This window comes from Arachis stenosperma, chromosome 3 (genome assembly GCF_014773155.1).
Source record: "Arachis stenosperma cultivar V10309 chromosome 3, arast.V10309.gnm1.PFL2, whole genome shotgun sequence".
NCBI lineage: Eukaryota > Viridiplantae > Streptophyta > Magnoliopsida > Fabales > Fabaceae > Arachis > Arachis stenosperma.
This window is the reverse complement of record NC_080379.1, coordinates 152479458-152505953: the sequence shown is the minus strand read 5'-3', so window position 1 is coordinate 152505953 and position 26496 is coordinate 152479458. Positions and strand designations below refer to the sequence as shown.

The 26496-nt window shown below is 36.7% G+C and overlaps 7 protein-coding genes across 10 annotated transcripts; 1 reads left to right on the top strand and 6 right to left on the bottom strand.

Moving 5' to 3' along the window:
* Positions 1-1126: 1126 nt before the first annotated feature.
* Positions 1127-3067, bottom strand: LOC130966490 (uncharacterized). The gene is made up of 2 exons (XM_057891301.1): positions 1924-3067; positions 1127-1845 (listed from the first exon to the last, which is right to left on the bottom strand). The coding sequence occupies exons 1-2, from the start codon at positions 2980-2982 to the stop codon at positions 1420-1422; spliced, it is 1485 nt and encodes a 494-aa protein (XP_057747284.1). The 5' UTR covers positions 2983-3067; the 3' UTR covers positions 1127-1419.
* A 222-nt stretch (positions 3068-3289) lies between these two features.
* LOC130966491 (2-oxoglutarate-dependent dioxygenase 19-like) lies at positions 3290-4868 on the bottom strand. Its single transcript, XM_057891302.1, has 3 exons — positions 4288-4868; positions 3885-4212; positions 3290-3719 (listed from the first exon to the last, which is right to left on the bottom strand). Exons 1-3 carry the CDS (start codon positions 4806-4808, stop codon positions 3474-3476), a joined length of 1095 nt encoding a protein of 364 aa, XP_057747285.1. The 5' UTR covers positions 4809-4868; the 3' UTR covers positions 3290-3473.
* Positions 4869-11684: 6816 nt separating this feature from the next.
* Positions 11685-14114, bottom strand: LOC130969285 (receptor-like protein 56). The gene is made up of 6 exons (XM_057894942.1): positions 13324-14114; positions 12862-13242; positions 12714-12788; positions 12495-12637; positions 12266-12292; positions 11685-12183 (listed from the first exon to the last, which is right to left on the bottom strand). The coding sequence occupies exons 1-6, from the start codon at positions 13472-13474 to the stop codon at positions 12169-12171; spliced, it is 792 nt and encodes a 263-aa protein (XP_057750925.1). The 5' UTR covers positions 13475-14114; the 3' UTR covers positions 11685-12168.
* Positions 14115-14428: 314 nt separating this feature from the next.
* LOC130969283 (E3 ubiquitin-protein ligase RING1-like) lies at positions 14429-15740 on the bottom strand. Its single transcript, XM_057894941.1, has one exon. The coding sequence runs from the start codon at positions 15726-15728 to the stop codon at positions 14640-14642; it is 1089 nt and encodes a 362-aa protein (XP_057750924.1). The 5' UTR covers positions 15729-15740; the 3' UTR covers positions 14429-14639.
* Positions 15741-16667: 927 nt separating this feature from the next.
* LOC130970235 (uncharacterized) lies at positions 16668-18652 on the top strand. The gene is made up of 5 exons (XM_057896247.1): positions 16668-17118; positions 17226-17285; positions 17392-17474; positions 17565-17767; positions 18413-18652. Exons 1-5 carry the CDS (start codon positions 16913-16915, stop codon positions 18503-18505), a joined length of 645 nt encoding a protein of 214 aa, XP_057752230.1. The 5' UTR covers positions 16668-16912; the 3' UTR covers positions 18506-18652.
* Positions 18653-20199: 1547 nt separating this feature from the next.
* On the bottom strand, positions 20200-20934 carry LOC130967511 (classical arabinogalactan protein 5-like). Its single transcript, XM_057892400.1, has one exon. It carries the CDS (start codon positions 20826-20828, stop codon positions 20406-20408), a length of 423 nt encoding a protein of 140 aa, XP_057748383.1. The 5' UTR covers positions 20829-20934; the 3' UTR covers positions 20200-20405.
* A 1251-nt stretch (positions 20935-22185) lies between these two features.
* LOC130967906 (bifunctional riboflavin biosynthesis protein RIBA 1, chloroplastic-like) lies at positions 22186-26171 on the bottom strand. Of its 4 annotated transcripts, none has more exons than XM_057892950.1 (7): positions 26004-26171; positions 25622-25925; positions 25327-25548; positions 24449-24771; positions 23757-23886; positions 22945-23241; positions 22186-22769 (listed from the first exon to the last, which is right to left on the bottom strand). In XM_057892950.1, the coding sequence occupies exons 1-7, from the start codon at positions 26072-26074 to the stop codon at positions 22506-22508; spliced, it is 1611 nt and encodes a 536-aa protein (XP_057748933.1). In that variant the 5' UTR covers positions 26075-26171; the 3' UTR covers positions 22186-22505. The 4 variants fall into 4 exon arrangements, with proteins under 4 accessions (XP_057748933.1, XP_057748934.1, XP_057748935.1 ...); XM_057892951.1 differs by having other exon boundaries at positions 25381-25548; XM_057892952.1 differs by having other exon boundaries at positions 25622-25802; positions 26004-26161.
* Positions 26172-26496: the final 325 nt, after the last annotated feature.

Here is a 26496-nt window from a genome sequence, read left to right as displayed (position 1 = left end):
ATGTAAGTTGGAGACGTCGAAGGTAGTGTAAAGCATGGGGGGTGACCACCTGCAAGGACACTACGATGTGGTAGCTAAATTGGGTAAGAACGTTACGTATTTTGGGAGGAGAACTGACCTCTCCCTTTTTATACTGTGTGAGGTGAGTCTTAAGAATGACCTAGCACACTGTCTAAGAAACTTTCATGAACTGTCGTAATCCACGTGGGAAGAACAGGTCGTTCTGGATCCGGGTCGGGGTTTTGGATCATTATCCGAAGGTATCGGTCCGACCAATGTTCTGGACCGTACAGATGGTAAGTCGAGTATGTCCTGGGTCGGATGTTCTAAGACCCGACCCGTCGGACTCTTTTTAGTGAGGAGTGTCTTGGGCTTGGGTCAGAGATGGTATCCCGACCCGCCAGCTAGTGGGCTAAACTCGGCGGTCCGTAACATATATATATATTATGGTTGGGTTGCTTCCGAACAATCATGAAGATAAATAGTATTAGCATTTTTATAGGAAAAAGGAATTACTAGTGTGGTGTGGGTTGTGGCACGTAGGGTCGAAGGTGAAGGCTTCTCCCCACATGCCTCTGCCAATTAAGTGCCAAGCACAATATCATGGTAAACATGCATGCATGCATGTATGAGTAGGTCATCATGGCCCATCCCAAACAATTATCCATTTTCTACACCCTGTAAAGTTTTATTATTTGGCTCCCTCATCCATTTACTAGCTACTATTATTTAGCTTTTGTATACTCTCAAAGATTCTATCAAAGCCATTATTATTATTATTATTATTATTATTATTATTATTATTATTATATCTAGAATTTAATTACGAAAAATGTTAGCAATTAGGATTTATTATTTTTGTCATTACTAAACTAAAAAATTGAGTTATTGATTATATAATAACTAAAAACAATAATTTTTGATGGCTCCTGATATCTTTTTTTTAATTACTACAATTTTTTTAAATTTTTTGTCATGTGAAAATAATAATTGGAATGTGAATACCCAGTATATTAAATAATTTAATTAGTTAAGTATATAAAATTATTCAATAATTTTTAATTATTATTTTTACATAAAAATATCTTTATGTAAAAGTAATGATGGGTGAAGGCTTATAGGTTACTGAGTTGGAATGGAATATGTGATGTTGAGTAGTGGTCCCAAAGGTTGAGCTATTTCTGCAAGAACCATAAAATTGTGGTGAGTTGGGCGGCTTTAATTTATGCACTTGTGCAGTAGTAATGACAAGTTTCAAAAGCAGGTAGATGCTTTATTTGGAGCTAATTTCAACTCTGCCATAATAATGTGGGATCTGTAAAGCTTTGTAGATGCCAGGATCCTATTGCAATTGTAGGCAATTGTTTGCATCATCCCTTAAAAAAAAGTACCATATATATAGAGTGATAGATGAAGTATTTAGTATTTGTTTAGTAAACAAGAAGAACGAACAGAAGTAGTAGTTGGTGGTGGTAAGATGGTGGTGTTGATGATTGAAGCTTGATGAATCTTTCTTGTTCTGATATCAGCCAAAACACGTCTAGACCAGTGTGCAAAATGTTTGTGATCATATCCAATTCTAGCATTCTTGAAAAAAGGCATGCATCTTGAATCATGCTCAGGGTAAGGACAGTGATCTCCAATGGTGTCCCTCCAACTTCCCTCATGCTTCATCCCTGACCAGCTTGCTATCCACTGGTAAACGTATTGCCCTACACCTGCTAGTTTCAGCCACCCTTTTGGGAAGAATTCCATCACACTGCTGTTTCTTTCCATCAGGAACATGTTCGTTAGTTGAGCTCCATGTGGGGATATCAACATATCTGTCATACTCATCAATTTCACCTGCATTATCATACATACAAATACTTAAGCAAGTACTGAAGACCTATCATTATTGACATTAATAAACTACATATATACCTGCTCACAAAAGGTAAGATTATTGGAATAAGCAATCCTAAAACGGCAACCTTCCACCTTATCACACTCTTTCTTAAAGATTTCAGCCACAACTGAATCATTCTTAAAAGATCTTGGTCCTGTCCTCAAAAGCAATGTCATTCCAATATCATTGAGTTCAACACTTGTTCTATCATTGAGACTGCTCATGTTACAATAAATCCTAGCCTTAAACCTCATCAAATCATACACCTCCATTCTCCTCTCCCTTGACATGCCACCCTCATTGTGCCTCATAACCACAGCCTCCTCAAAACAAACAGGCCCAGGCCCAGGCCCATCAAATCTTTCAATCTTTTGTGTCCCATCAAATGTAGCCTCCATCATGGTCCCTAACCATAGGCCCATGTTGAACCTTAACTCACCCCTATGATACAAAACCCACCTTGATGGAAATCTTGAACAATTATTCATCTTGTGCCAAGCCACAAATGGGAGCATAGCAGTTAAACCATGCCACAAGTTATCATAGTTGTAATGATTATATGACACAAAGGTTAAACCTTTCATGAACGTGGTGTTGTAAGGCAAAGCTTCAGGCCATGCCAGAGCATAGTAGTTCCAGGAACCATCATGGGTGTCACGTCCTTTCAGGCATAGAACCCTACCATGTGATGATTCTGATGGGAACTTTTGGTATTGGACTTCACCTTCTTGGTGTGTATCATACATGGAGCTCAAGAACCATGTGTGGCCTACAAGTGCTGCATTGGAGTAACGAAGATCCTTGAGTGGAAGAAACGTGACTGAAGTACGAAGCTTGTGGACCATAGATTTGATGGTGGTTGTGGAGGAAGTGGTGTTGAAGATGGAATAACTTTGCAACTGGTGCATTACACTCCATGATAATGGTGGTGGTGGAGTTTGAAGGGAGTAGAAGGGTGTGTGGAGGAGAAAGAAGAGGGTGATAATGGTGAAGAGGATGAAGATGGAGAGAATATAAGAGTGTAACCAACGATGTCTATTATTATGTTTTTGGGAACTGCTGCATATATCTAAACGTGGTTTGCTAATAGCCATGGAGGTAATAACACTAATATCCCTATGAAATGATGAAGAATACAATGGATCCTATCTTATTAGTTAATGAGCGGTTTTAATTTATGAAGCTGAAAGGTGTCTTTGACGACTTGTCATAATAAAGCGTAGATCTTAAGATCTTAAAGTAGCTGCTTTGGTACACAGAAAAAGCGGAGAACAGAGCAGAAAAGATAATACGTTTACATATGATTGATTGCTGAGCAAGTTAAGTGCAACTTTGCCTCAAGATACTGCACGTTATACGGAACAATTCGAGATTAATGTGGTATGGTTCATGAAACTAATGTGGCTCCAATTTGAGGTTGCATTTATAGCATGCAGATGACATTCATGAATCATAGAAATTCACACAACTCATAAATCATAGTGTATGATGTGATACTACTTGCTTTTGCTCATGTTATATGGCCTATTTTACATGCTTTTAACTTGAGCCAAATACTTACTTTTAGGTAGTAATTTATTAAAGTTTAGATTTTAACTTGGTTTAACACAGACTTCCCATAAAGATGGTTGGTTCGCTGAAGTTCCATATAATCTTTGTGTTTCATCCCAACATATGCTGCTGGATTGGTTTGATTATCTGTAAGCTCTGAAGCTGGCTCCACCACTGTGTCCAAGGATGGTGCAATCACTGTTGCCAGCGAAATTCTCGTGGCTTTGTTGCTCACGACTGCTCGATGCACCACACTTTTATACTTTCCATTGCTCAAAATCTATTATAACAACACACAAAGAATCTTCAGAGATTACTAGCATTATATCAAGATATTAACAGATACGTTAATTTTTTTTGAGTTTAATTTTGATGATATACCAATCTTATTGATGTGTCTGTTATTCTTAGATACAAAACAAGTAGGGTTGTGTTGTGTTGGTACCTCAAGGTGATCAGACACAAGGACCAAGAAGCGATTTGGAGCAGAACTAACATTGATCCACTTCTTGTTGTGAAGAACTTGAAGGCCACAAACTCCATTCTGAATGAGGAGGTTCAATAAGCCATGATCAGAATGTGGGGGCATTCCCATTGCAAGATCTGGCTGAGGACAAGGTGAGTAAAGATTTGCTGCTATGATTTGCAAACCATGATCAAGGTTCATTGTTCTATCTATGTAATCTGCTTCCAGTCCCAAGCTTTCTGATATTCCTTTGAGTAGCTCTCTTCCCAGTTCCCTGGTTTTTCGGCAGTACTCTTCACACGTGTCCCTTCAATAATACAACACATGTTTCAGAGTGTTTAAGAGTTTACAAGAAAAAGTAAAGAATGAGGTAAAAGCTCACCTGAAAGCAGGTGGTTTGTCTGGTGAGTGAAATTCAGGGTGCACTATGATTTTAATGAAATCTCTCCAGAACTTGACTCTGTCCATTGAAGCGTTGAAGCTGGTACCATACCTTATTGGATCCGTCACATTCTTGTTACCTGCATACTCTTGCTTGTCTTCCTCTTTAAGATTAAAGAAAGCAAAGACTTGATCCACCATTTTCTCCATGAGGCTCTTTGGCACGGAGTGATTGATCACCATGAAGAAACCCCACTCCTCACAAGCTCTGCCTAAGTCATGGATGGTCTTGGCTCTCTGATCAGGTGTGCCAGTGAACAATAAGGAGTAGTCTATGACAGGGATTGGATCATCATCATCAGGGTCAGTTACTAATTCATCATCTGGGTTGGTGGCAAATGTGTATGAGGATGGGACTGAGGTGAGTTCAGGTGATTCAGCTAGTGTTTTCACGCTTCTGAATATGATGCTGTTCTTGGTGGATTCTTGGTTTTGGCTAGCATCAGGAGTGGTTGAAGCCATTGAAGACTTGGGAAGTAGTAGAGAAAGTGATGATTAACACCAAAAAGAGAAAATGAAGTTATGTATATCATCTCTATAAGCTCTTTCTTCCAGTTTTGTATTTTTTCTACTACTATTCGGTCAATAGGTTGTGTCTGACAGGTGTCAATACTGAATGCAGCCACCATAATTGAATTGACTTGCACAGTTGAGCAGATAAGAATGAAAACTTAACAAAGAATATTCAGTGAAATAATAAAAGCTGATGTAAGACTGACTAAATTAACCGAGACTTTATTCATGACATTGTACAAACCATCATATATCTTAGTTTACAAATAACAGAAGTAATTATGTCTAAGATTCTTGAGTAATTTATTTGACACTTAGAAATTGAGTTGAAGAAATTGACCAAAACATCTGAGGCGGCAATGTTCCACAAAATAAAACCAAGCTCTCCTCCAGTGAGGATTGATCCAAAGTATCATCACTAAAATTATTATGACCATGATATAGGACACAGAAAAAGTCCAACAGAAGGAAGTGAGATCCATTGCAGAATCATTTTCCTCAATGCCATTCAAGGGAACTGGAGGTATAAGAGGTGGTGGTGTTCTGTTACCTCTGTTACTTTTAATCCACGAAAGATTCGGATTCCCTTTGTTACTTGTTGTGAGATAAATCTAAATAACCAAGGTTAACAAGCTGGCACAGTTCTTTTATCATTTCACCTTCAAAGTTGTTCCCGGATAAACTTAAGATGGACAACCCAAGTTTGCCAATCCAACTTGGAAGGGTAAGTGATTATTGGTCATGGGTGTAGAAAATATTTGACCCTGCAAGTTGTTATTTCATAAGCAGAGAGGCCATAACGAGGTGCATCTGAGAAGAATTTGCATTGGTACTTCTCCTGAAAAATTGTTGGAGGTCAGGTCCAAATTAGCAAGTTTGACATCTCTCCCATTGATGCAGGGATATGACCATTGAACGAGTTGCTTGAGAAATTAAAATATGTTAAATTTGGGAGAATGAATCCAATGCTGTTGGGGAGCTCACCTTGGATATGGTTGTTTGATAGGTTTTGTTGGGTTTTTTCTCTCCTTTGTGAGGTTTAAGTCCAATATTTTGGGGGTATATTCTTGTACCCTAGTGTCACAACCCTAATTCATATTTTTGAGGTCTTTTGAGAGGTAGAGAGTATAGCCACCAAGTGAGAAAAAAGAGGAAAAAAACAGAATTTTCATTTTTGTCTAAAGCAGTAAATTTCAAATGGCAGTTTCTCAGTTGTTCACCGTTGAATTGGCGTGAAATTTAAACTGCATGTTTCGATCATCTTGTTCTTCATTCTAGTCGGTGGAGATGTTGATTGGAGATTTGCGGTGGGAGAAATTGACTTTGCAAGAGAGAAATTAGGTTTTCCGTTTTTACACAGAGCAGCAATATTTGAACGGCAGTTTCTCATTCTTTTACCGTTGGATCAATGTGAAATTTGAACTATAGATTTTTCACATCTTGTTCTTCATTCTGAACGGTAAAGATTTTAATTGGAAGTCTGAAGAAGGAGAAATTGGCTTCGACAGTAGCTCTATTTTTTGGGTATATTTCATCTTCTTGCTTCTTATTTGTGAGCTTTGGTGCTTTGATGTTTTGGCTGGTTATATGCACGTGTTTGTGCTTTGTTTGAGACTCTCTTGTACCTCATTTGATTATAGTGGAACTATTTCATTGGTCTGGGCGACCCGTGATTTTTACCTCTCACATTGAGGGGGTTTTCCACGTTAAAATCTTGGTGTATTATTGTTATTGCTTTACTTGCTATATTTGCTTATTATAGTTGCTGCCATATTGTGTTGTGAGTGCTTTCATATTGTTCTTGTGTTGGACATTTGTGTCGTTTTCGCTGCTAGTCTCTTTCATACTGGTATCAGAGCTTGTTGGTATTTTTCTGGGCTTGTGATTCTGTGAACAATGGAAGCTAATACTAATACTAGTAGGATGATCACTCTTAATGGTCCTAATTATGATTTGTGGAAGTCAAAGATGGAAGATTTGCTTTATGTCAAAAATTTTCATCAACCAGTTTTTGGTACAGAGAAGCCTAATGATAAATCTGATGATGATTGGACTTTGTTGCATAGACAAGTCTGTGGATATATTAGGCAGTGAATTGACGATAATGTGTTGAACCATATTATTGGAGAGACACATGCTTGGACTCTTTGGATTAAGCTTGAACAGTTGTATGCTCGAAAAACTGGGAATACCAAGATGTTTTTGATCAAACAGTTGTTGGCTTTGAAATATACAGATGGGACATCAATGACAGATCACTTGAATAATTTCCAAGAAATTATGAATCAGTTATCTTCCATGGGTATCAAGTTTGATGAAGAGGTTCAAGGATTGTTACTTCTTGGCTCCTTACCAAACTCGTGAAAAATTCTCAGAATGTCATTGTCTAATTCTACTCCTGATGGTGTAATCTCTATGGATCTTGCCAAGAGTAGTGTTTTGAATGAAGAGATGAGAAGAAAGTCACAAGGTATATCGACTACACATTCAGATGTTCTTGTTTCTGAGTCTAGGGGGAGAAACAAAAGTCGAGGTCCTAATGGTAGAGATCAAAGTAGAAGCAAGTCTCGAGAAAAGTATAAGAATATTGAGTGTCATCATTGTGGTCAAAAAGGACATGTGAAGAAATTTTGTTGGAAGCTAAAGAAAGAGAAAGCCAAGGCAAGTAAAGACAAGAGCACAAATAAAGATGATGGTAGCAAGGAAGACAAGGTTAATGTAACTCATGATGATTTTCTTGTTGTTGAGGAGTTTGAATCTGTTAACCTTGTTGATAATAGCACTAGTTGGGTGATTGATAGTGGTGCTTCTATTCATGTTACATCTAGGAGGGATTTGCTTACATCATATACTCCTGGTGATTTTGGTGATGTGAAAATGACTCATCAAGGTGTTGCAAAATGTGCCGGTGTTGGACAGGTTTGCTTAGAAACCTCCAACGGTACCAAGTTGACTTTGAAGCGTGTGAAGCATGTTCTAGATATTCGGTTGAACTTACTTTCTGTTGGTAAGTTGTGTGATGAAGACTTGGATAGCTCATTCTCTCGTGATAGCTAGAAGCTCACCAAGGGTTCCATTGTTGTTGCTAGAGGTACACGGCACTCTACTCTTTATTTAACTCAAGCAAAGATTGTGAAAGATGTTGTTAATATTGCTGAGTTTGTTGATGAAACTGATTTATGGCATAAGAGATTATGTCATATGAGTGAGAAAGGTATGAATATGTTATCCAAGAGGAATCTTTTATCTAGTTGTAAGGTTGCTTTGCAAAAGTGCAACCATTGTTTTGCTGGAAAACAAAATAGGGTTTCTTTTAAGAGCCATCCACCTTCAAGGAAGTCAGAGATACTTGACTTGGTGCATTCTGATGTATGTGGGCCGATGAAGATAAGAACACTTGGAGGGTCTATCTATTTTGCAACCTTTATTGATGACTATTCTAGGAAATTATGGGTTTACACTTTGAAGACCAAAGATCAAGTTTTGAATGTGTTCAAGCAATTTCAAGCTTCTGTTGAAAGAAAAACTGGAAAGAAGTTGAAATGCATTCGTACTTACAATGGTGGTGAGTACTCAGGTCCATTTGATGCTTATTGTAAAGAACATGGTATAAGACATCAGAAGACTCCTCCGAAGACTCCTCAGTTGAATGGCTTAGCTGAAAGGATGAACAGAACATTGGTTGAAAGAGTTAGGTGCTTATTGTCACAGTCTGGATTGGCAAAATCCTTTTGGGGTGAAGCTTTGAGCACTGTTGTTCATGTCTTGAACCGGACACCATGTGTTCCCTTGCAATTTGAAGTGCCAGAGAAGGTATGGTTAGGTAAAGATGTTTCTTATGATCATTTAAGAGTCTTTGGATGTAAAGCTTTTGTTCATATTTCCAAAGATGAGAGATCTAAGATTGATGTAAAGACTAGATAGTGTATTTTTATTGGCTATGGCATGGATGAGTTTGGTTATAGGTTTTATGATCCTGTTAGCAAGAAGGTGATTCGAAGTAGAGATATTGTCTTTGTTGAAGACCGAACATTGAAGGATGTTGATCATGCAGAGAAGCCAATGGTTCAGCCTAGTGATGATTTTTCTGACTTGGATATTACTCCCTCTATGCCTATGGTAGAAGATGGTAGAGTTGAAGTTCAAAATAATGAGCATGAGTGCAGGTGAAGATGGAACAGTTGATCCGATACTTGATGAAGTTGGTGATGATGATCAAGATGAAGAACCAGCTTTGGAAATTCTTGCAAATGCACTCAGAAGGTCTACAAGAGAGAGGAAGCCTTCGTCAAGGTATTCTCCACATGAGTTTATTTTGTTGACTAATGGGGGAGAACCTGAATGCTTTGGAGAGGCTGTTAAGGATGAAAGCAAAGCTCAATGGCTTGAAGCCATGCAAGAAGAAATGAAGTCCTTGCTTGAGAATGATACCTATGAGTTAGTGAAGCTACCAAAGGGTATACGAGTTTTGAAGAACAAATGGGTATTCAGAATCAAGAATGAAGAACGTAATTCTAAGCCTCGGTATAAGGCTAGATTGGTTGTTAGAGGTTTTAGCCAGAGAAAAGGTGTTGATTATGAGGAGATTTTTTCTCCTGTTGTGAGGATGTCATCCATTCGTGCTGTGCTTGGACTAGCAGCGTCTCTTGATTTGGAGATTGAGCAAATGGATGTGAAGACAGCTTTTCTTTATGGTGATTTAGATAAAGAGATCTACATGGAGCAACCAGAGGGCTTTGTTGTTAAAGGAAAGGAAGATTTTTTGTGCAAGCTTAAGAAGAGTCTTTATGGGTTAAAGCAAGCTCCAAGACAGTGGTACAAGAAGTTTGAATCTGTTATGGGGAAGCATGGTTACCGTAAGACAACTTCAGATTATTGTGTATTTGTGCAAAAATTTTCTGATGATGATTTTATCATTCTTTTGCTTTATGTGGATGATATTTTTATTGTGGGCAAGAATGCTTTGAGGATTAATGAGTTGAAGAAACAGTTGAGCAAGTTCTTTTCTGTGAAGGACTTGGGTCCTGCCAAACAGATTTTGGGCATGACTATTACTCGTTATAGAGATTCCAAGAAGCTTTATTTGTCACAGGAGAAGTACATAAAGAAGGTGCTTCAAAGGTTTGGCATGAATGATGCCAAATGTGTTGCTAGTTCTTTTGCTCCTCATTTTAAGTTGAGCACCAAGCAGTGTCCAATCACTGATGAGGAGAAACAAGCAATGGATGAAATTTCTTATGCCTCAGCTGTTGGAAGCTTGATGTATGCTATGGTGTGTACTAGACCAGACATTGCTCATGCGGTTGGTACTATGAGTCATTTCTCTCTAATCCAGGTAAAGAACATTGGAATGCTGTTAAATGGATTATGAGATATCTCAAAGATACAACTAACTTGAGTTTGAGTTTTGATGATGAGAAACCTTTGCTAGTTGGCTTTACTGATGCAGACATGGTAGGAGATATTGATTCTCGAAAGTCTACTTCAGGTTATTTGGTCAATTTTGCAAGGGGAGCTATTTCATGGCAGTCAAGGCTACAAAAGTGCGTTGCACTTTCTACCACAGAGGCAGAGTTTATTACAGCAATTGAAGCATGTAAAGAGTTGTTGTGGATGAAGAAGTTTCTTGCATCACTTGGTTTCAAGCAAGACCATTATGTGTTATTGTGTGATAGCCAAAGTGCTATTTATCTTGCCAAGAATTCTACTTTTCATCCAAGATCTAAACATATTGATGTTAGGTATCACTGCATACGAGATGTGTTAGATTCTAAGTTGTTGAAACTTGAGAAAGTTCACACTGATGACAATGGTGCTGATATGATGACAAAAGCATTGTCAAGAGAAAAGTTTGAAACATGTTGTTTGATCGCCGGAATTGCGAGGGCCTCCACCTAGTCGAGAAGGGGGAGATTTGTTGGGTTTTTTCTCTCCTTTGTGAGGCCCAAGCCCAACATTTTGGGGGTGTATTCTTGCATCCTAGTGTCACAACTCTAATTCAGATTTTTTAGGTCTTTTGTGAGGTAGAGAGTATAGCCACCAAGTGAGAGAGAAGAGGAAAAAATAGAATTCCTGTTTTTGCCCAAAGCAGTAAACTTCAAATGATAGTTTCTCAGTTGTTCACCGTTGGATCGGCGTGAAATTTAAACTGCATATTTCTATCATCTTGTTCTTCATTCTGGTTGGTGAAGATGTTGATTGGAGATTTTCAATGGGAGAAATTTACTTTGCAAGAGAGAAATTAGGTTTCCCGTTTTTACACAGAGCAGCAATCTTTGAATGGTAGTTTCTCATTCTTTCACCGTTGGATCGACATAAAATTTGGACTGTAAATTTTTCACATCTTGTTCTTCATTCTGAACGGTGAAGATTTTAATTAAAGGTCTGCAGAGGGAGAAATTGGCTTCGACAGCAGCTCTATTTTTTTGGGTATATTTCATCTTGCTTCTTATTTGTGAGCTTTGGTGCTTTGATGTTTTGGCTGGTTATATACACGTTTTTGTGCTTTGTTTGAGACTCTCTTGTACCTCATTTGATTATAGTGGAGCTATTTCATTGGTCTGGATGACCCGTGATTTTTACCTCTCACATTGAGGGGGTTTTTCCACGTTAAAATCTTGGTGTGTTCTTGTTATTACTTTACTTGCTATATTTGCTTGTTATAGTTGCTGCCATATTGTGTTGTGAGTACTTCCATATTGTTCTTGTGTTGGACATTTGTGTCGTTTTCGCTGCTAGGCTCTTTCAGGTCTTACATATCTAGTTGATAAAGGCGATGATTTAGATCAAAGGGTAGTTCGAAAGATCCACCGAAAGAGTTGCCACTTAACAAAACAGATTCAAGTTTTGGATTATCACTAGCAACCAATTAGGAAACATACCAACTAAATTGTTGTGTGAGATATCAATGAAAGTTAAGCCATGTTGATATAAAAGGCAGCTAGGAATAATTTTTGTAGGTAGGTTTATTCGACAATGGGATATATCTAAATATTACAACTGAAACGAAGGGATCCAGGTTGGATTTTCAGTTTCTACATGAAATATTTGTGTATCCATTTTTCCTAATTCTAATATCTTAAGCTTTGAATGGTTGGCCAACAAGCTTAATGAGAATAAGCTCTCAAAGTTGTTATTTGAAAGGGAAAGATACTCTAAGGATGAAGTCGAGCAAACAAAAATGTTGGTATGTTCCCAGTTCAAGAATTGTGTGAAACATCAAGAGCTCGAAGAAAGGTCAAATTGGCAAGGCATATATCTAATGTTCCTGTAATATACTTGCTAGAGAGGTCCAGCTCTTGAAGTTGCTTCATCTTGCATAATCCTGGATTCAAAAGAATGTTACAGCAGCATGCTACAAAATGAATACATGCATGATACTTTCAGAAAATGATATGTTTGCTCACCTTCAATTGAGAAAGATTCGTTGAGACCTGAAAAATTAACAAAGATATCATCACACTCTAGTATAAATACTTAATAAACTATTGAAGAAACCCAAAGATAGAAATTATTTATTAGTAATACTCAATAGAACTAGTAAGCTGTTGGACGAGTAGTAAATAATTTGGTCTCTCATAAGAACGAGGATACAAGGTTGAATCATGTGTTAAGTGTTAGTCAAACCTTGCTTACCTTTGAGATTTTGATTATCAGATAGGTGCAAAGATTTGAGAGCTGGGAGACCAATGAAGGAGTTTTTAATACTCCCTTGTCAAATCCATTGCTTCCTAAGTTGAGCATCTTCAGCTTCTTTAATTTCAGAAAAGCCTTGGCATCTGAAAGAGTTGCAGCAAAGCTTTAAACAGACGTTGATGCCGGCAATAAGCGAAAGGGCATGACATGTACACACACCATGAGTTGTCAAAGGGCTGCTAAGTGCATTGTTACCAAAATCCAACAGCTCCAAGTTTCGTAGAAGTGATAATTCTGAACAAATTAAATGTTGCAATCCATCAAAATTTCATAGAGAAAATAAGTACACTTACACATAGATACATACCTTTAGTTGGCAACGGCCCAACCAATTTATTTTCAGCAAGAAATAAATTCTTGAGGGATGTAAGAGCACTCAAGGATTCCATTATGCTGATGTTGACAGAATTGTGCGAGAGATCTAACGTCTCTAATGCTGTTAGACTCATGAAATCTTGAAGAAAAAGAATTTGATCAATGTTTGATTTCATAACCAACAACGAACTAAAAACACTAGATTTTAAATTGAGAAAAGTAGGGAAGGTTCCACTAATATTATTTCCAGCAAGATTTAAATTCCTGAGGGATGTGAGAATGCTCAATGGCTCCATTATGCTCAGGTTGATGAAAAAATTGTTACTAAGATCTAGTTTCTCCAACTTGTTCAATCTTGAGTTGGTTCTGTAATCTGTAGGAAGTTTGCTTCACAAGTAAGTATCAGTTAATGAAAGAACTGCTAACTAATTACAATGGTGATTGAGAGTGTTACCTCCATTCCAAATGAAGCCATGAATACAATTAGTGGACAAATCAAGTGTTCTGGGTTCCTTGAAGGTTTGGAACAAGGACCAGTTGAGGCTATTTATGTTATGGTCTGCATATCTGTTTGTACCCAATGAAGATCGAGATGGATGATGCATCCGGAGGTGGAATCACAGGTGACACGCTCCTATCCACAGCAATTTGGATCATCTTCCACCCAGGAAGGCAGAACAGAAGCATTGAAATAAGTAGACTTGAACTCGAGAAGCGCTGCCTTCTCTTCCAAGAAACATCCACTGATGATGCCGAATGCTTGAAGCATAACTAGTGCTGCAAACATTGTTACCAGCCACGGCTTCTCCATCGTCATTCTTTCAACTCTCAACACAACTTTGAACATTACTTTTCTTTCCCACTCTTTTGGTTCCTACATTTATTAGTACCAAAGACTCTCTCTCAAGTTAACAATCTACAGGCCCAATTATTAGTCAATGCAATTAAAGCCACTTAACCACTCAAGAAAAAATATAAGGTTAATACAACTTGGAAAATATTAGCACAAATATCATGTCACCTTAGCAAATTAAATATACTTGACATTTCAATATTTGAAATGAGCAGCTTAATTCAGAGCAAGTTTCAGGGTATCATCAGAGCGCTGAGCAAAAAGTCACATAATTTATGGTCCTTTAGAAATTGAGTTTGACAAATTTAAGCCTACTATAGTGGGCCTTGGATCCTGTTAGGCTTTTCTGAAGTGTGAACATGAGAAGATTGTAAAACAAAGTAGCCTAGCAAGTAGCAATTGTTTTTCTCTCTTTTAGTCACGTACTTGTATATATCCCTTCGGAGAATGTCTTCTTTGTCCCGGTAATAAGAAGTTAAGAACTTACACTTACACGGCTCATCGATAAATTACTGAGCTAAATATAGATGCGGAATGAGTTTTGTATTTATTGCGATTTGTGAGAGACATTAGCACCATTCAACTGATATATGATAATGAAAAACATGAAGTAGGAGCAATTGTATCTTTCCGACTTTGGCTCATGTCAGGACCATGGTACTTTTTAATTGAAAAAGAATAACCAAATAGGCACTTCTGCTGCTAATTACAATGTAATCAAGTTCTTGCTTCATGGTTAATATTTTTATTTACTAAATCTGCATAAAACCATAACTTACATACATACAGAAGGCACAAAACTCATTGTTTGTGAATTGTGACTGTAATTGTGTATTACACTTGATCATGACCTCGATACTCTTGCGTGCTGGGTTGTTAACCGCCATAACTCACAAACACTTATGATCATTTCAAGATCAAAAGCTTCTGACTGGAGGATTCGTCTTCTTCTGGTTCTGGTTGTGGTTGCGGCCGTACCAGGATAGCACGTGTTTCCCACTGAAGGAGCGTGATCTCTTCATTGAACTAGGCGCACTCGAAGAAGAAGAAGAAGATGATGAACTACTACCTTTTGCAGAAGCAGCAATCCTCTTTGAATTCCCTTTAGATTCTTGCACTGATGCAACAGTAGTAGTAGTAGCAGCAACAAGAGCAGCGCTGATCTTGGCAGCAGAAGAAGAATCCAAAGACACCGATCTCCTTGGCTGCACGTTCCTTGTTGCAACTTCAACATCAGCTTCAACTTGTTCCTCTGATCCATTCCTCTCCACAATCTCACTGCCACTGTTTTCTTCCGTTGTTGCAGCGTCTCCACGAATCTGGAGAGGAGTGGAATCAACAACAAGAGTAGCAGGGTGGTCCATGGAGGGAAGCCTAGAAGCTCTGGGGTTGGTAACAATGGGAGCCCTACACATGGGACAGTTGGTGTGAGATGCGAGCCACGTGTCAATACAAGGGAGATGGAAAGCGTGGTTGCATTTGGGTAACAGCCTGAGGGTGTCGTCTTCTTCAAAGTCGCTCAAGCAAACAGAGCACTCTGTTCCTTCAACCAACCCTTCGCCTTTCTTGTACTTCAGAACCGTGATGGCCTCGATGATGGTTTTGTTCAGACCCGCTGTACGGATGTACCAGATAGGGTGGTCCACCGTAGTGGCGCCTTCTCCGTCATCCAGAAAGTCGTCGCCGTTCCGTTCCTGTCCTTGTTGTAGCCGTAACGGAAACGATAACGAGAAGAACGTGGTCCTTGACCTGCTCCTGGGGGAGTAGAACTTGGCGTAGATGACGTAGCAGAAGAGGGCAAAGAGGGCGGCGCATACGACGGGAACTATGATGATCAAGAAGGTGGGGATGTGACGGTTGCTGTGTGGTGGTGGAGGATTCAGGGTGGACGAGCATTTGATGCAGTCGTTGCAATCCGATCTTCCCAAACAAGAAGGGTCTTCATTGTAACACTGGTCACTGCAGGCATCCTGCCTTGAAAAAAGCTTCCTGTGATGCATCCCCATCTCAGAATGGAAGTAAACAACATGCCAATGCCAATTAATCTTCCTGTTATCTTTCAATACGCGTAGCTTCTTTGACTATTTTCTTTGATAGCGACTCATGGCGCTGTAGTTGGGCCTGGGCCCGTGTTTCCGCTTCCCGAACCAGCCCATTTCGACAAAAAGGAAGCTTCATAATGGATTTTTTTTCCCTTGCAATTTCCATATGGCGGTAGCATTATGGCACCTTTCATTCATTGCAGGCAACGAAGTCAAGGTTAAATAATGTCCTCATGATTAGTTATTTATTACGTTCAAATGGGAAAAATGGTTAGTCAAGGAATATACTCCACTCACCTTTCAGATCTAAGTCATTCACAGTTACGTGGGGTGGCCGCCGGGGTATATTATTTTTATTATATTTAAAAAAAAATAAAATTCAACACTTTTTGTTAAAATTTAACTAATATTTAACTGTTAAAAAAATGTGTAATTTTATACTATTAAATATAATTTTATACTATTAAAAATATTAATACTAACTAATTATTCACTATAAATCACAAAATATACTCACCCAAAAATAAAAATTAATCCGTCTAGTTTCACAAAGAAGGGCATTTTGTTCTTATTCCTCTATTACCTAAGCTAATCCAGAATCGAACAACAACATTTCTATTTGCTCTAGTTTAGACCAAAATATACTCCCAAAACTAAATAGCGAAGCAAATGAACAAATGAACGATCCTAAGATAATAACAACTATCAACAGCAAAGCAACTTAATTAGTTGACAAGAGTGAAGGAGAACACACAAGGAGATAGCTTTGCCTTCAAAGCCACAAGGACAAGGTTATTATTACTTACAAGGAAAATACATGACATAACATAACCAACACTTGGCGTACGTTACCCTTTCTAAGGCATCTAACTTGTGCTTTTAGCCTTAGTAACCAAATTCATACTTCACATGCCACCCCCTATTACTTCCCTTCAGATTGTACTCCTAATTTTGCATTATTATTTTTGGACATCTTCCTAGTGCAACCAATCCCACACGTAAAATGCCAATGGAAAATTGAACCTATATAAGCTAAATTGGTCATTGATTGGTTACCCGAAACTATAAAGTAACTCTGACAAGGATCCATCTTTTTTCTATCGGTTCACAGTGGTTCTGAAGAAATAATTGAAAATAATCTATCCAATATGTCAAGAAGAGGGTCATGGATAACCTTAAGAAGTGTTGTTGATGCAGTACGTTCAAGAAGATTTCAATCAAGCTACGATGGACTACAGAGAAGCAATGTAATTGTGTCACCGGCAAGGGTTCAAAGCAGTTATTGGATGAGTCCTGCCCTACAATTCTTTAGCACCAACACTAACAGCAAAACAAGCACTAATCTTTCAAATGGGTATTTATAGATAACTCTATCCACAATTATGTTGTTATTATTTTCCAATATGAATAATATTGAATTTACATATACCGAAACGTGGTTTTAACATGTGCTTATAATAGATCAACGGATGTCAAGGTTGAACCACGGGTCCCTTCTATATTCCTCTCCTTCCCCCACTGGTATGAATTAAACTAAATCAAATAGATGTTGCATGTGCTAATTTGAGACGACACAACATGCTCATTGAATTGATATATGAATATTAAAGTATCCATGACCATGCAGGCTAAGATGGTTATTGGGCTCAGTACTTGGTCTCTTGCTACCTTTCTGGAAAATTTACTGGGGAAAACTAGAGAGAATAGAAGGTAACTTCATATATACACACTGGATATGAATATTAAACAAGCTACACTCAGCTTATGTATTTATATGTAACATGTGGATGCATTATTCAGGGGAGGCAGAGATTGTGGCGGAGGAGGTTGAAGCGGTGGCAAGTGTAGTGGAAAAGGTGGCAACAGTAGCAGAGAAAGTATCAGAAGATGTGGCAGAGATGCTTCCAGAGGATGCTAATCTAAAGAAGGTAGCTGTGTTTGTGGAACATGCATCAGAACAGATTGCTCATGATGCTCAACTAGCACAACAGTTCATACACAAGGTACCTTATATTATATTACCATTAAATATACAATTCTACAGCAATGAAAAGCGAGTCTCATTTTTTAGGGTATGTTATACTTGCATTCTATGAAATTTCACGGTATATTTTTATTTATAATATTTTATGTTTTATAAAATACAATATTAATCTCTTAATAGTATAAATAGTATATTACTAAGAGAATTATTTAAAACTAATAATATTTAATATTTTTTGTCATTATTTGATCAACACAAATATTAAATTGTCTTTAATAAATAAATTTTAGTAATTTTTGTATGCAAATTTTAAAATATATATATGAATACAAATTATATTAATTTATGTGTATAAAATTTTTATAAATATAAGTACAAATTATATATTTTTTATATATATAATTTTTATAAATATAAAAATAAATTATTACTAATTAAATACTAATTAAAAATAATAATATTTGAAACTTTAAACCGTACCTTTTTTTTTTCCTTGAGTGTGCTCAAATATTGGTGCTGAATTCATATAGGCATAAAATTATTACTACACGGCTACTATTAATTAATTGATCACGTACTTTGACCAATTCTATGTCACTGATGCTTGTTTTTAATCCTTCTTTGCTTATATTAATTAAATTACTGGTTGAATGAAATTATACAGGTTGAAAAAGTCAAGAACGACCTTGATGATTTGGAATCATTTGTTGAACCCGTAATTGATAAGATTGTGAAGAAAGAAGCTGAACAAAATTGAGCCAGCATAATTATTTTCGTGCACGTCATTGTTTCTTTTACACTATATATTACTGTATAAATGTACATGCGATCCTTCTTCGCGGTAACTTCCTTTTGCCGTGAAATTGTAATTTGTTTTCCATCTTTTTATATTTTGCATCATTATATAAAGGTGAACTATTTTTTTATTTGATAATATAAAATGAAAAGAAAAAAAAGTTGAAAAAGCTCTTTAATTTTAGAAAGAAAATAATTGTTTCAGTTATAAATAAAAGATATCATGTGCTATATTTTAGTTATAAACAAGTGCTATATAATGAATGATTACGGTTACACTAGATTCTAACTAATGATCAAGTTAACAAAATTTAGGAATTCATGATTCACAACACACATAATTTAATAATAAATCAATAGGTTAAATTCATCTCATGCAAGGGTTAATCCTATATTTAAAGAATCATTTTAAAACGAAGGAACTATAATTTAAAATGTAAGTAAAGAATTTTATTTAAGTGAGATTGTAAACTGTTATACGTTAAAAATAGTAAAATTTATATTATATTTTAGTATTTTACTTGTAATATTATATATAAGTTTTTTTGTTAATTAAATCTAATATCAACAAAAAAAATTATTTTCATCATTTTCACTCATCTAAATTTTATTGTTTAATTTAATTCATAAAAATACTTCTACATATAATACATTTCATATTTTATACTAATGTTTTTTTATGGTTATTTAAAATTTATTTAATAAAAAATTTTAGAAATATCAAAATTTATTATTTTTAATTTGATAAATAAAAATAATAAATTCGGATGGTTATTTAGCCTTTTTCAATTTAAGAATCTTCTTAAGTTATGTGACTTATATGTCTGACACCCTGGAAAACTTAAATTAAAGCAGCTGGAATGTCATCAAAGCCAGCCTCAACGACCACCTGCCTACTTTTTCCCATTCACATTTTCTGCTCTGATTACTATGTTATTGGGTTTTCCATCCAATTTTTGGAAATTCACGATCTCTCCCGATGAAGAATCTGGTTGAATTTATTTAGTTCATTTTGGTATTGGGATGAAAAATAGGGTACATACTATATCTTTTATAAAGTAACACAGATGATCCCACACTTTAAGACTATGCTTTATTTCGTGGTTAAACAAACTTTATTTATGAAAAGAAAAGCTATATAATGATGCGCATCCACCGTCCACCACTATACAAATCAAAATGAATGTTAGAATGGTCATTGTCCATGTTAAAGGCACAAAACATGTTAAACAACACAGTCCCTTTTTTTTTATAATTAGAACAACAACAACACAGTCCTTCCTATGTTGCAATGGAATCTTCTTTTGACTGAAAAAAAAAATGTCACTAAGACACTAACTCAAGTTTGTGCCCCGTCTCACTCGTCAACTTTCAGTTGGGTTTTTCACATGTGATGTGTGCCTTTAGGTAGGGTTTTGGATTGCAACCTAACATCAAAATAATGCATCTGTTTTATCGTACAATTGGAGAGGGACCGAAAGGAAAAGAGATGGAGGAGAACAAACACAAGCTGTCCTATGATTTGTTGTCTATCAATTTTTCACTCCGGAGATAAAAAAAGATAAAGCAAATACAAAAAGAATAGCATCAAGTTCATTGGCATGTGGTTCGCCACAATAGCACACTAAAATAATTGCAAAAGGAGATCAATGGGAATGGTAACAATAATAAAAGTGTATCATTCATCAGAGTAAGTAGAAATGTAGAATACACAAAAATAATCAAATTAATGAATCGTCTCACACCGCCGAAAAGAGCATCCAAAAAAATGAAGTACAAAGAGTCCACCATACATGTAAATTTTCATGGTACTAAATAATTAATAATATAAAAAATAAATATAACTCTCGGTGCAAATCGCTCTACATCAATAACGCCCCAGCTACAACTACGGCGGCAGCAAATCCAGCGGCGGTGAATCTGTTCAATTCGGCGGCGCCACTTCCAGGGTTTCCAGAAGGACTAGGAGCTTCAGATGGAGAACCGGAGATGGATGAGGGAGTGATATCGGAAGGAGAGCTGGACGGCGAGCCAGAGGGGGACGGAGAAGAAGATGGAGGAGAGCTGATACCGGCGGAGGGTGAAGGAGATTGGCCGCCTCCGATGGGAGAAGGAGGAGATGACAGTGGAGAATTTGCAGAAGGAGAAACTGATGGAACCGGCAAAGTCTTCCTCGGAGAAGGTGCTACAGGCGTCTTAGTCGGAGAAGATGCCGGAGATTGAGCCACGACGGAGCTAACTAACAATGCAGCTACTAGCATTAACGCAGCCATGGAGCTTGCCATCGTAGAATGAGAGATTCTAGAGAGAGCTATTGCAAAAGATTTTAGAGAAAGAAAGAGAGACTTCAATTGAATAAAGAGTTTTAGTTTGTAGTAGTGAGAATGTGACAGTGGTGAATTTCGTGAGAGGGTTTGAGGGCTATTTATAGAAGCTTAAGTGTGTAACCGCGTAGTGGGGACGCGGTGCGTGGTGCATCATCATTTGTGAGCCGTTGATTCGTTTGGTTGATGATCAAGGGTGAATCAAACGGTAGAGTTGCCTTAGCTTGATGCTTGAAGCGTAGCACACGCCACGCGGAGTAGTGTGAAAGCTGAGAGAGCAAGCTGGTACAGCTGTCTTTGAATCTGGACCCTACGTGTGGTCAGAAAGTTCACGAATTCTGAACCGTTGGATGGATTTTAGTTAAAGAAAGTCGTAACGGTCGAAAGTAGATATAGAAAATTAATTAAAATGAAGAATAAAGATGGGGATTGGGGAGATTGAAATATTTTCCAGGTGATGGGAATGCGAATTTTGATTATTTATTTATTTATTTAGTTTCGGCGACACATACGGAGTGGCTACGGAATTGTTGGTCTCACGAAACGTAGAGAGGGCCAGAGGGGGTCAGAGGGACCACGTCGTTTCATAAAGCGAAATGTCTCTATTTCTGCTAGCCGTTGAACGGAAACTTATCATTAGATAAATGTAGGAAAAGATAAATTGAACTGCGGAAAAGCAAAAGACAATTACTTGAATAATTAAATTTTGTTAATTGAAAGAAAAGAGATTTGACAGTTTAAAACTTTAAATTTTCAAATGTACACTCCGTTATTTGTTGAGGGTACTAGTTCTGTGTTTATTAGCTCAGAGTTTCAGATTTGCCCTTACATGACACCTAATGTTGTCTTGCATATAAATGTTTTCTTTTATTTTAGTGCCAAAAGTTGCAGGCCAGGCCTGCAGTAAAATGTTTAATTAAAAGTATATGCTAGGTTGGTCCTGTTGGTGAAATCATACACTGGCTCACAGCAGAGCTTGAGGAGAGCCTATGATATACTATAATCCAAAATGATGCTGTCCAACCTGGTTCCTTGCCAAAACGAAACATTATCAAATAATTTTCTCTTCCTCCATCTCTTTTCTATTTTTCCAATTTGTCAAAGCCACGATCACATATTTTTCTTGGAGCCAAAAAATTTCAATTTAACATATCTTCATATAGAGGACTTCTGGCCAATTATACAGAAAACTTATTTATACCCAACATCTAAATATTTATCAGCTTTAAAAAAATTAACTAATAAGTGCAAGGTGTTCAATATAAAATATTAACAAAACCAATAATATTAATCAATTTTTTTTCTTAATTGTAGCTCGACAACTTTATACGTCATCTGAAGTATTTTGCCAAACATTAAAAACCTCTATATACAACCACAAAGGCAAAATTGTCCAAGCAATGCCTAAATCTATTATACATGCTACATGCTACATGGTGCTATACTTTAGCAAAAACTGTTTGAGCAAACCTAATATAGTAGAGAACACTCAAGGAAAAAATCAACCAACTAGCTGGAAAATTTTGAATCAGAGATAGATTCATGATTCCAGTGATCTATCTCTCTTTAGGTCCGTCTGCAAAAACACAAATTTACACTCTCCTCTTCCACTTGTGCAGCCGGCACGGAAAGAGAGGGCTATTGGCTAGTAGCACCCTTAGAATCATCAACACCAGGTTTACCATTGCCCCTGTCTGGATTCAGTTCGCTGTTGGATTTTAGTCCATAAACATGACCCATTTTTACACGCTTTGTCTCCAAATATCTCCTGTTTTCCTTTGTAATAAGTGCTACCAAAGGAATCCTTCCAGAAATTGTCAAACCATAACCTTTGAGCCCAACATATTTTGCTGGATTGTTTGTCATCAGCTTCATTGAACGAACACCCAAGTCCCTCAGTATCTGCAAGCACATTCTCAAATTATTTTACTCAATTCAATGAAGTAAAAACATCTGAAACTCTATGTTGCTCAGGATAATAATAGGATGAATAGCTGCTGCTGACCTTCAAATATTATAATTCAAAAGTATTTAAGACATTCAATATTCCAATCATTCAGTAATCTAGTAAAACTACCTGTGCACCAATTCCATACTCTCTTGAGTCAACAGGCAATCCCAACTCTTCATTGGCTTCTACGGTGTCCCGTCCATCATCCTGAAGGTTATAAGCGCGAAGCTTATGACCCAATCCAATCCCCCTTCCCTCGTGTCCACGAAGATACACCAATACACCTCTACCAGCAGCCTCAATCTGCTGCATTGCAATAGCAAGCTGGCTCCCACAGTCACATCTTGCAGATCCAAATATATCTCCCGTAAGACACTCTGAATGTACTCTCACGAGAACATCTTGTCCATCTCCAATGTCACCCTGTAAAACAGTCAAGATAATAAAATAGATAAAGCAAAACCATTGAATCAAGCTAAAATCTAACATGATAGATTTCAAGAATTCTAATAAATCTTTGGGTCAGTTATAATGACTTTTGAAAAAATACTTTTTTTTATTTTTTTTAAAAAGATTTTTTCTTAAGAGACAAATTATTTCACATTTAGATAGATTTTTTAAGAAGAGTTTTCAAATATTTAAAGCTTTTTGTTTTTGTTTTTTTTAATAAAAGTACTCTTCATAAAAGACGTATTTAAATAAGTTTTAAATTAAATAAAAATACTCTATTTTTTAAGAAAAGTACTTTATCATGCATGAAAAATATATTTTTTTTTATCTTTTTAACATTATGTTTTGACCACATTAAAATATCACGAAGTTTTTGAATGGAAATTCTATTTGAGACTTTATGGACATTTTCAAGATCTAAAATATGCTTTGCATGCTCACATTTTTTTCTGTCTGTTTAGTAATTAGTACATCTGTATATAACTTACCTTAACCATTGCAATATGCTCCACGCCATCTATAAGTGATCTATAACAGCAAGCATTAAATGGTCCCCACATTGTTGGTATAACAGCAGCACCAGCATGTTCTACTAATTTATCTCTCTTCCTTCTATATCTGCCAGACAAATTAGTGTTAATATCCTTGCAGTCATGCAGTGTAACAAAAATAAACAACAATAAATATCCAAACAATCAAATATAAGGAATTTGTTAGTATTAACTCAGATATATGGAAAAAATAAAAAATAATAAAAAATATTGGCCACCTAATATTTCTTATAAAATACAGGTAAAGAACAAAAAGGCCAAAAGAAACAAAAATGAAAAAAATTCAAACAGTTCATTTTAAAAGTATCTCATTTGATGGATTGAAGGCGGAAAATTAAATGGAGTACAAACAAACTGGATTGAAATTTTCTTAGTGGTATATGAATTTTTCATTTTATAGATGGAGTACAAACAAACTGGATTGAAATTTTAGTAGTGTATATAGTTTTTTAATGTTATGACCAGATACTATGAGAGTTAAATGGTTCATGTAGCTAATCCAAAACTAGTAGGATAAAATTCTTGTTATTGTATATGGAAAAATTCATCTAGCAGACCAACTTAATCCAATATAAATATCAAGCAAACCTTATAATTGGCTAATAGTATCCTAAAATACAAAAACATACCTAATCAAGTCAGCAATAGATACAATTTTCAAATTTGTGCGTTCTGCAAACTGGCAAAGCTTAGGCAATCGTGCCATGGAACCATCCTCGTCAACAATTTCACATAGTACTGCTACTGGATTCAAACCAGCAAGCATGGCAAGATCAACTGAAGCTTCTGTGTGTCCTGCTCTCTTCAACACACCACCTTCCCTGTATTTTAGTGGAAAAATATGGCCTGGACGATTGAAATCACTTGGTTTAGAATCACTAGATGCAAGGGCCAAGACTGTTGTTGCTCGATCACGAGCTGACACCCCTGTTGTGGTACCATGTTTAGCATCCTACAAATGCAATGTAAACGGTTCAAAAGTAGCATATTACATAAATATGCTCTTAAATTACAGTCAAAACAATTCCCATCAGAACACAATAATTGTTGATGTGATAATAATATATCCTTCTTGCTAATGATAATCAAATGTCTGTAAAATATTAGAAACAAAAAATACTACTAAATGCAACGAATCAAACATAAACCAAATTATTGGTGAATCAAATATATTATACAAGTGCAGCATAGCAACAATGCTTTCTGAAGTTGATTTTTCTGATGGCGGAAACAAAAGCAGATCATGGACAGCTTCCCCTTCCCCTTCCCCTTCCCCTTCCCCTTCGCAGGAGTAAAAAGACTCTTTTTCTCTTGTTTTTTTTATATATAATTTTTTGTGTTAGAAGTAATTTTATCTAAAATTTGAATATTTAAGTAAATTAAACTATTTTAAATCTTGGTTTCAACCTTGGTGGCGATTTTGTATACAAAAAGGTTGAGAACAAAAAAAATTGTCTGCCTCTCAAAATGGTACTTAACCCTAGATGCAGGTACTAACTGTACATACCACTGTCACAGTGAACGCTGTGCGCAGTTTTTCATCATTGTCCTTACTGTTTACCATGAGTGGAAGATCCAGTCTCTCAAGATCTTCCTCTTTCATGCTAATGCAAACTATGCCGGTTCCATGCTTAACAATAAAAGCCATGGCCTCAGGTGTTACTAACTCTGCTGCCATGATTAAATCTCCTTCATTTTCTCTGTCTTCGTCATCTACAACAACTACCATCTGAAGCACTAGTGTGAGTGAATAACCTAAGTTAAACTAAATTGAATGGGAGGACAGAGAGAAAAATAGGAACCTTTCCGTTTCGAATGTCTTGAATGGCCTCCGGGATGGAAGCAAAACCTTGCGTGGGAGTGTCAAGATCAAATTCATCGTCTTCATCGGAAAACCGATTGATTCTCGCAACTGATTCAACCTTTGTGGCAGCATCAGAGCCTAGCCGATTAGAATGCAGTTCTCCCCCTGCAGCTTCAATTCTAGAAATAGCAGAGTGAGTAGAGGGGAATTTAGAGGAGAGTCGGAGAAACACGAAATCTAATGCATGTCCATTTGTACGGCGTAATCCCTTGAACAATTTGAAGGGTTGGGATGCAGAAGCACTACATTAGACATAAAAAAACAAGTCAAAAGGACGCCAAGAGAGGGACGCAAAATGAGTAGAGTCGGAAGTAGTTTACCTTGGGTGGAAAAGTGGTGGTGTGGAGGAATACGAGGAGATATTGATAGAAGAAGAAATAGAAGAAGCCATGAAAGTACTAGGGTTTTGAATTGAAGGAATTGGGTTAGGGATTGAGGCAAGTTGGTTGGAGTAAATGAAGTAGAAGAAAGCAACGGAAGGTAGTTGGTCTAATACCATTGTCGTGTAGATTATGGTATTTATAGTTATGCTTAAATACAGTCTGCGCTGATGTACTGCACGCGCTTCAACATTATTCCATCCCTTTCTAGTATCACACCTCTCACTTTCATCCGAGGGTGAGCACGAGTGGGGTATCTGATTAACCCTTTAAATTCAAATCGAATTAATTAAATTGATTTTGGAAGCAATAAGTAATCGGATTCAATTCAAACTAAACTAATGATTCTCTTTAGTAATTAGTTTAAATAACGATTTTAAAAGTGTACAATTTAAATCAATCCGTAAATCTGATCATATATTAATTAAATAAA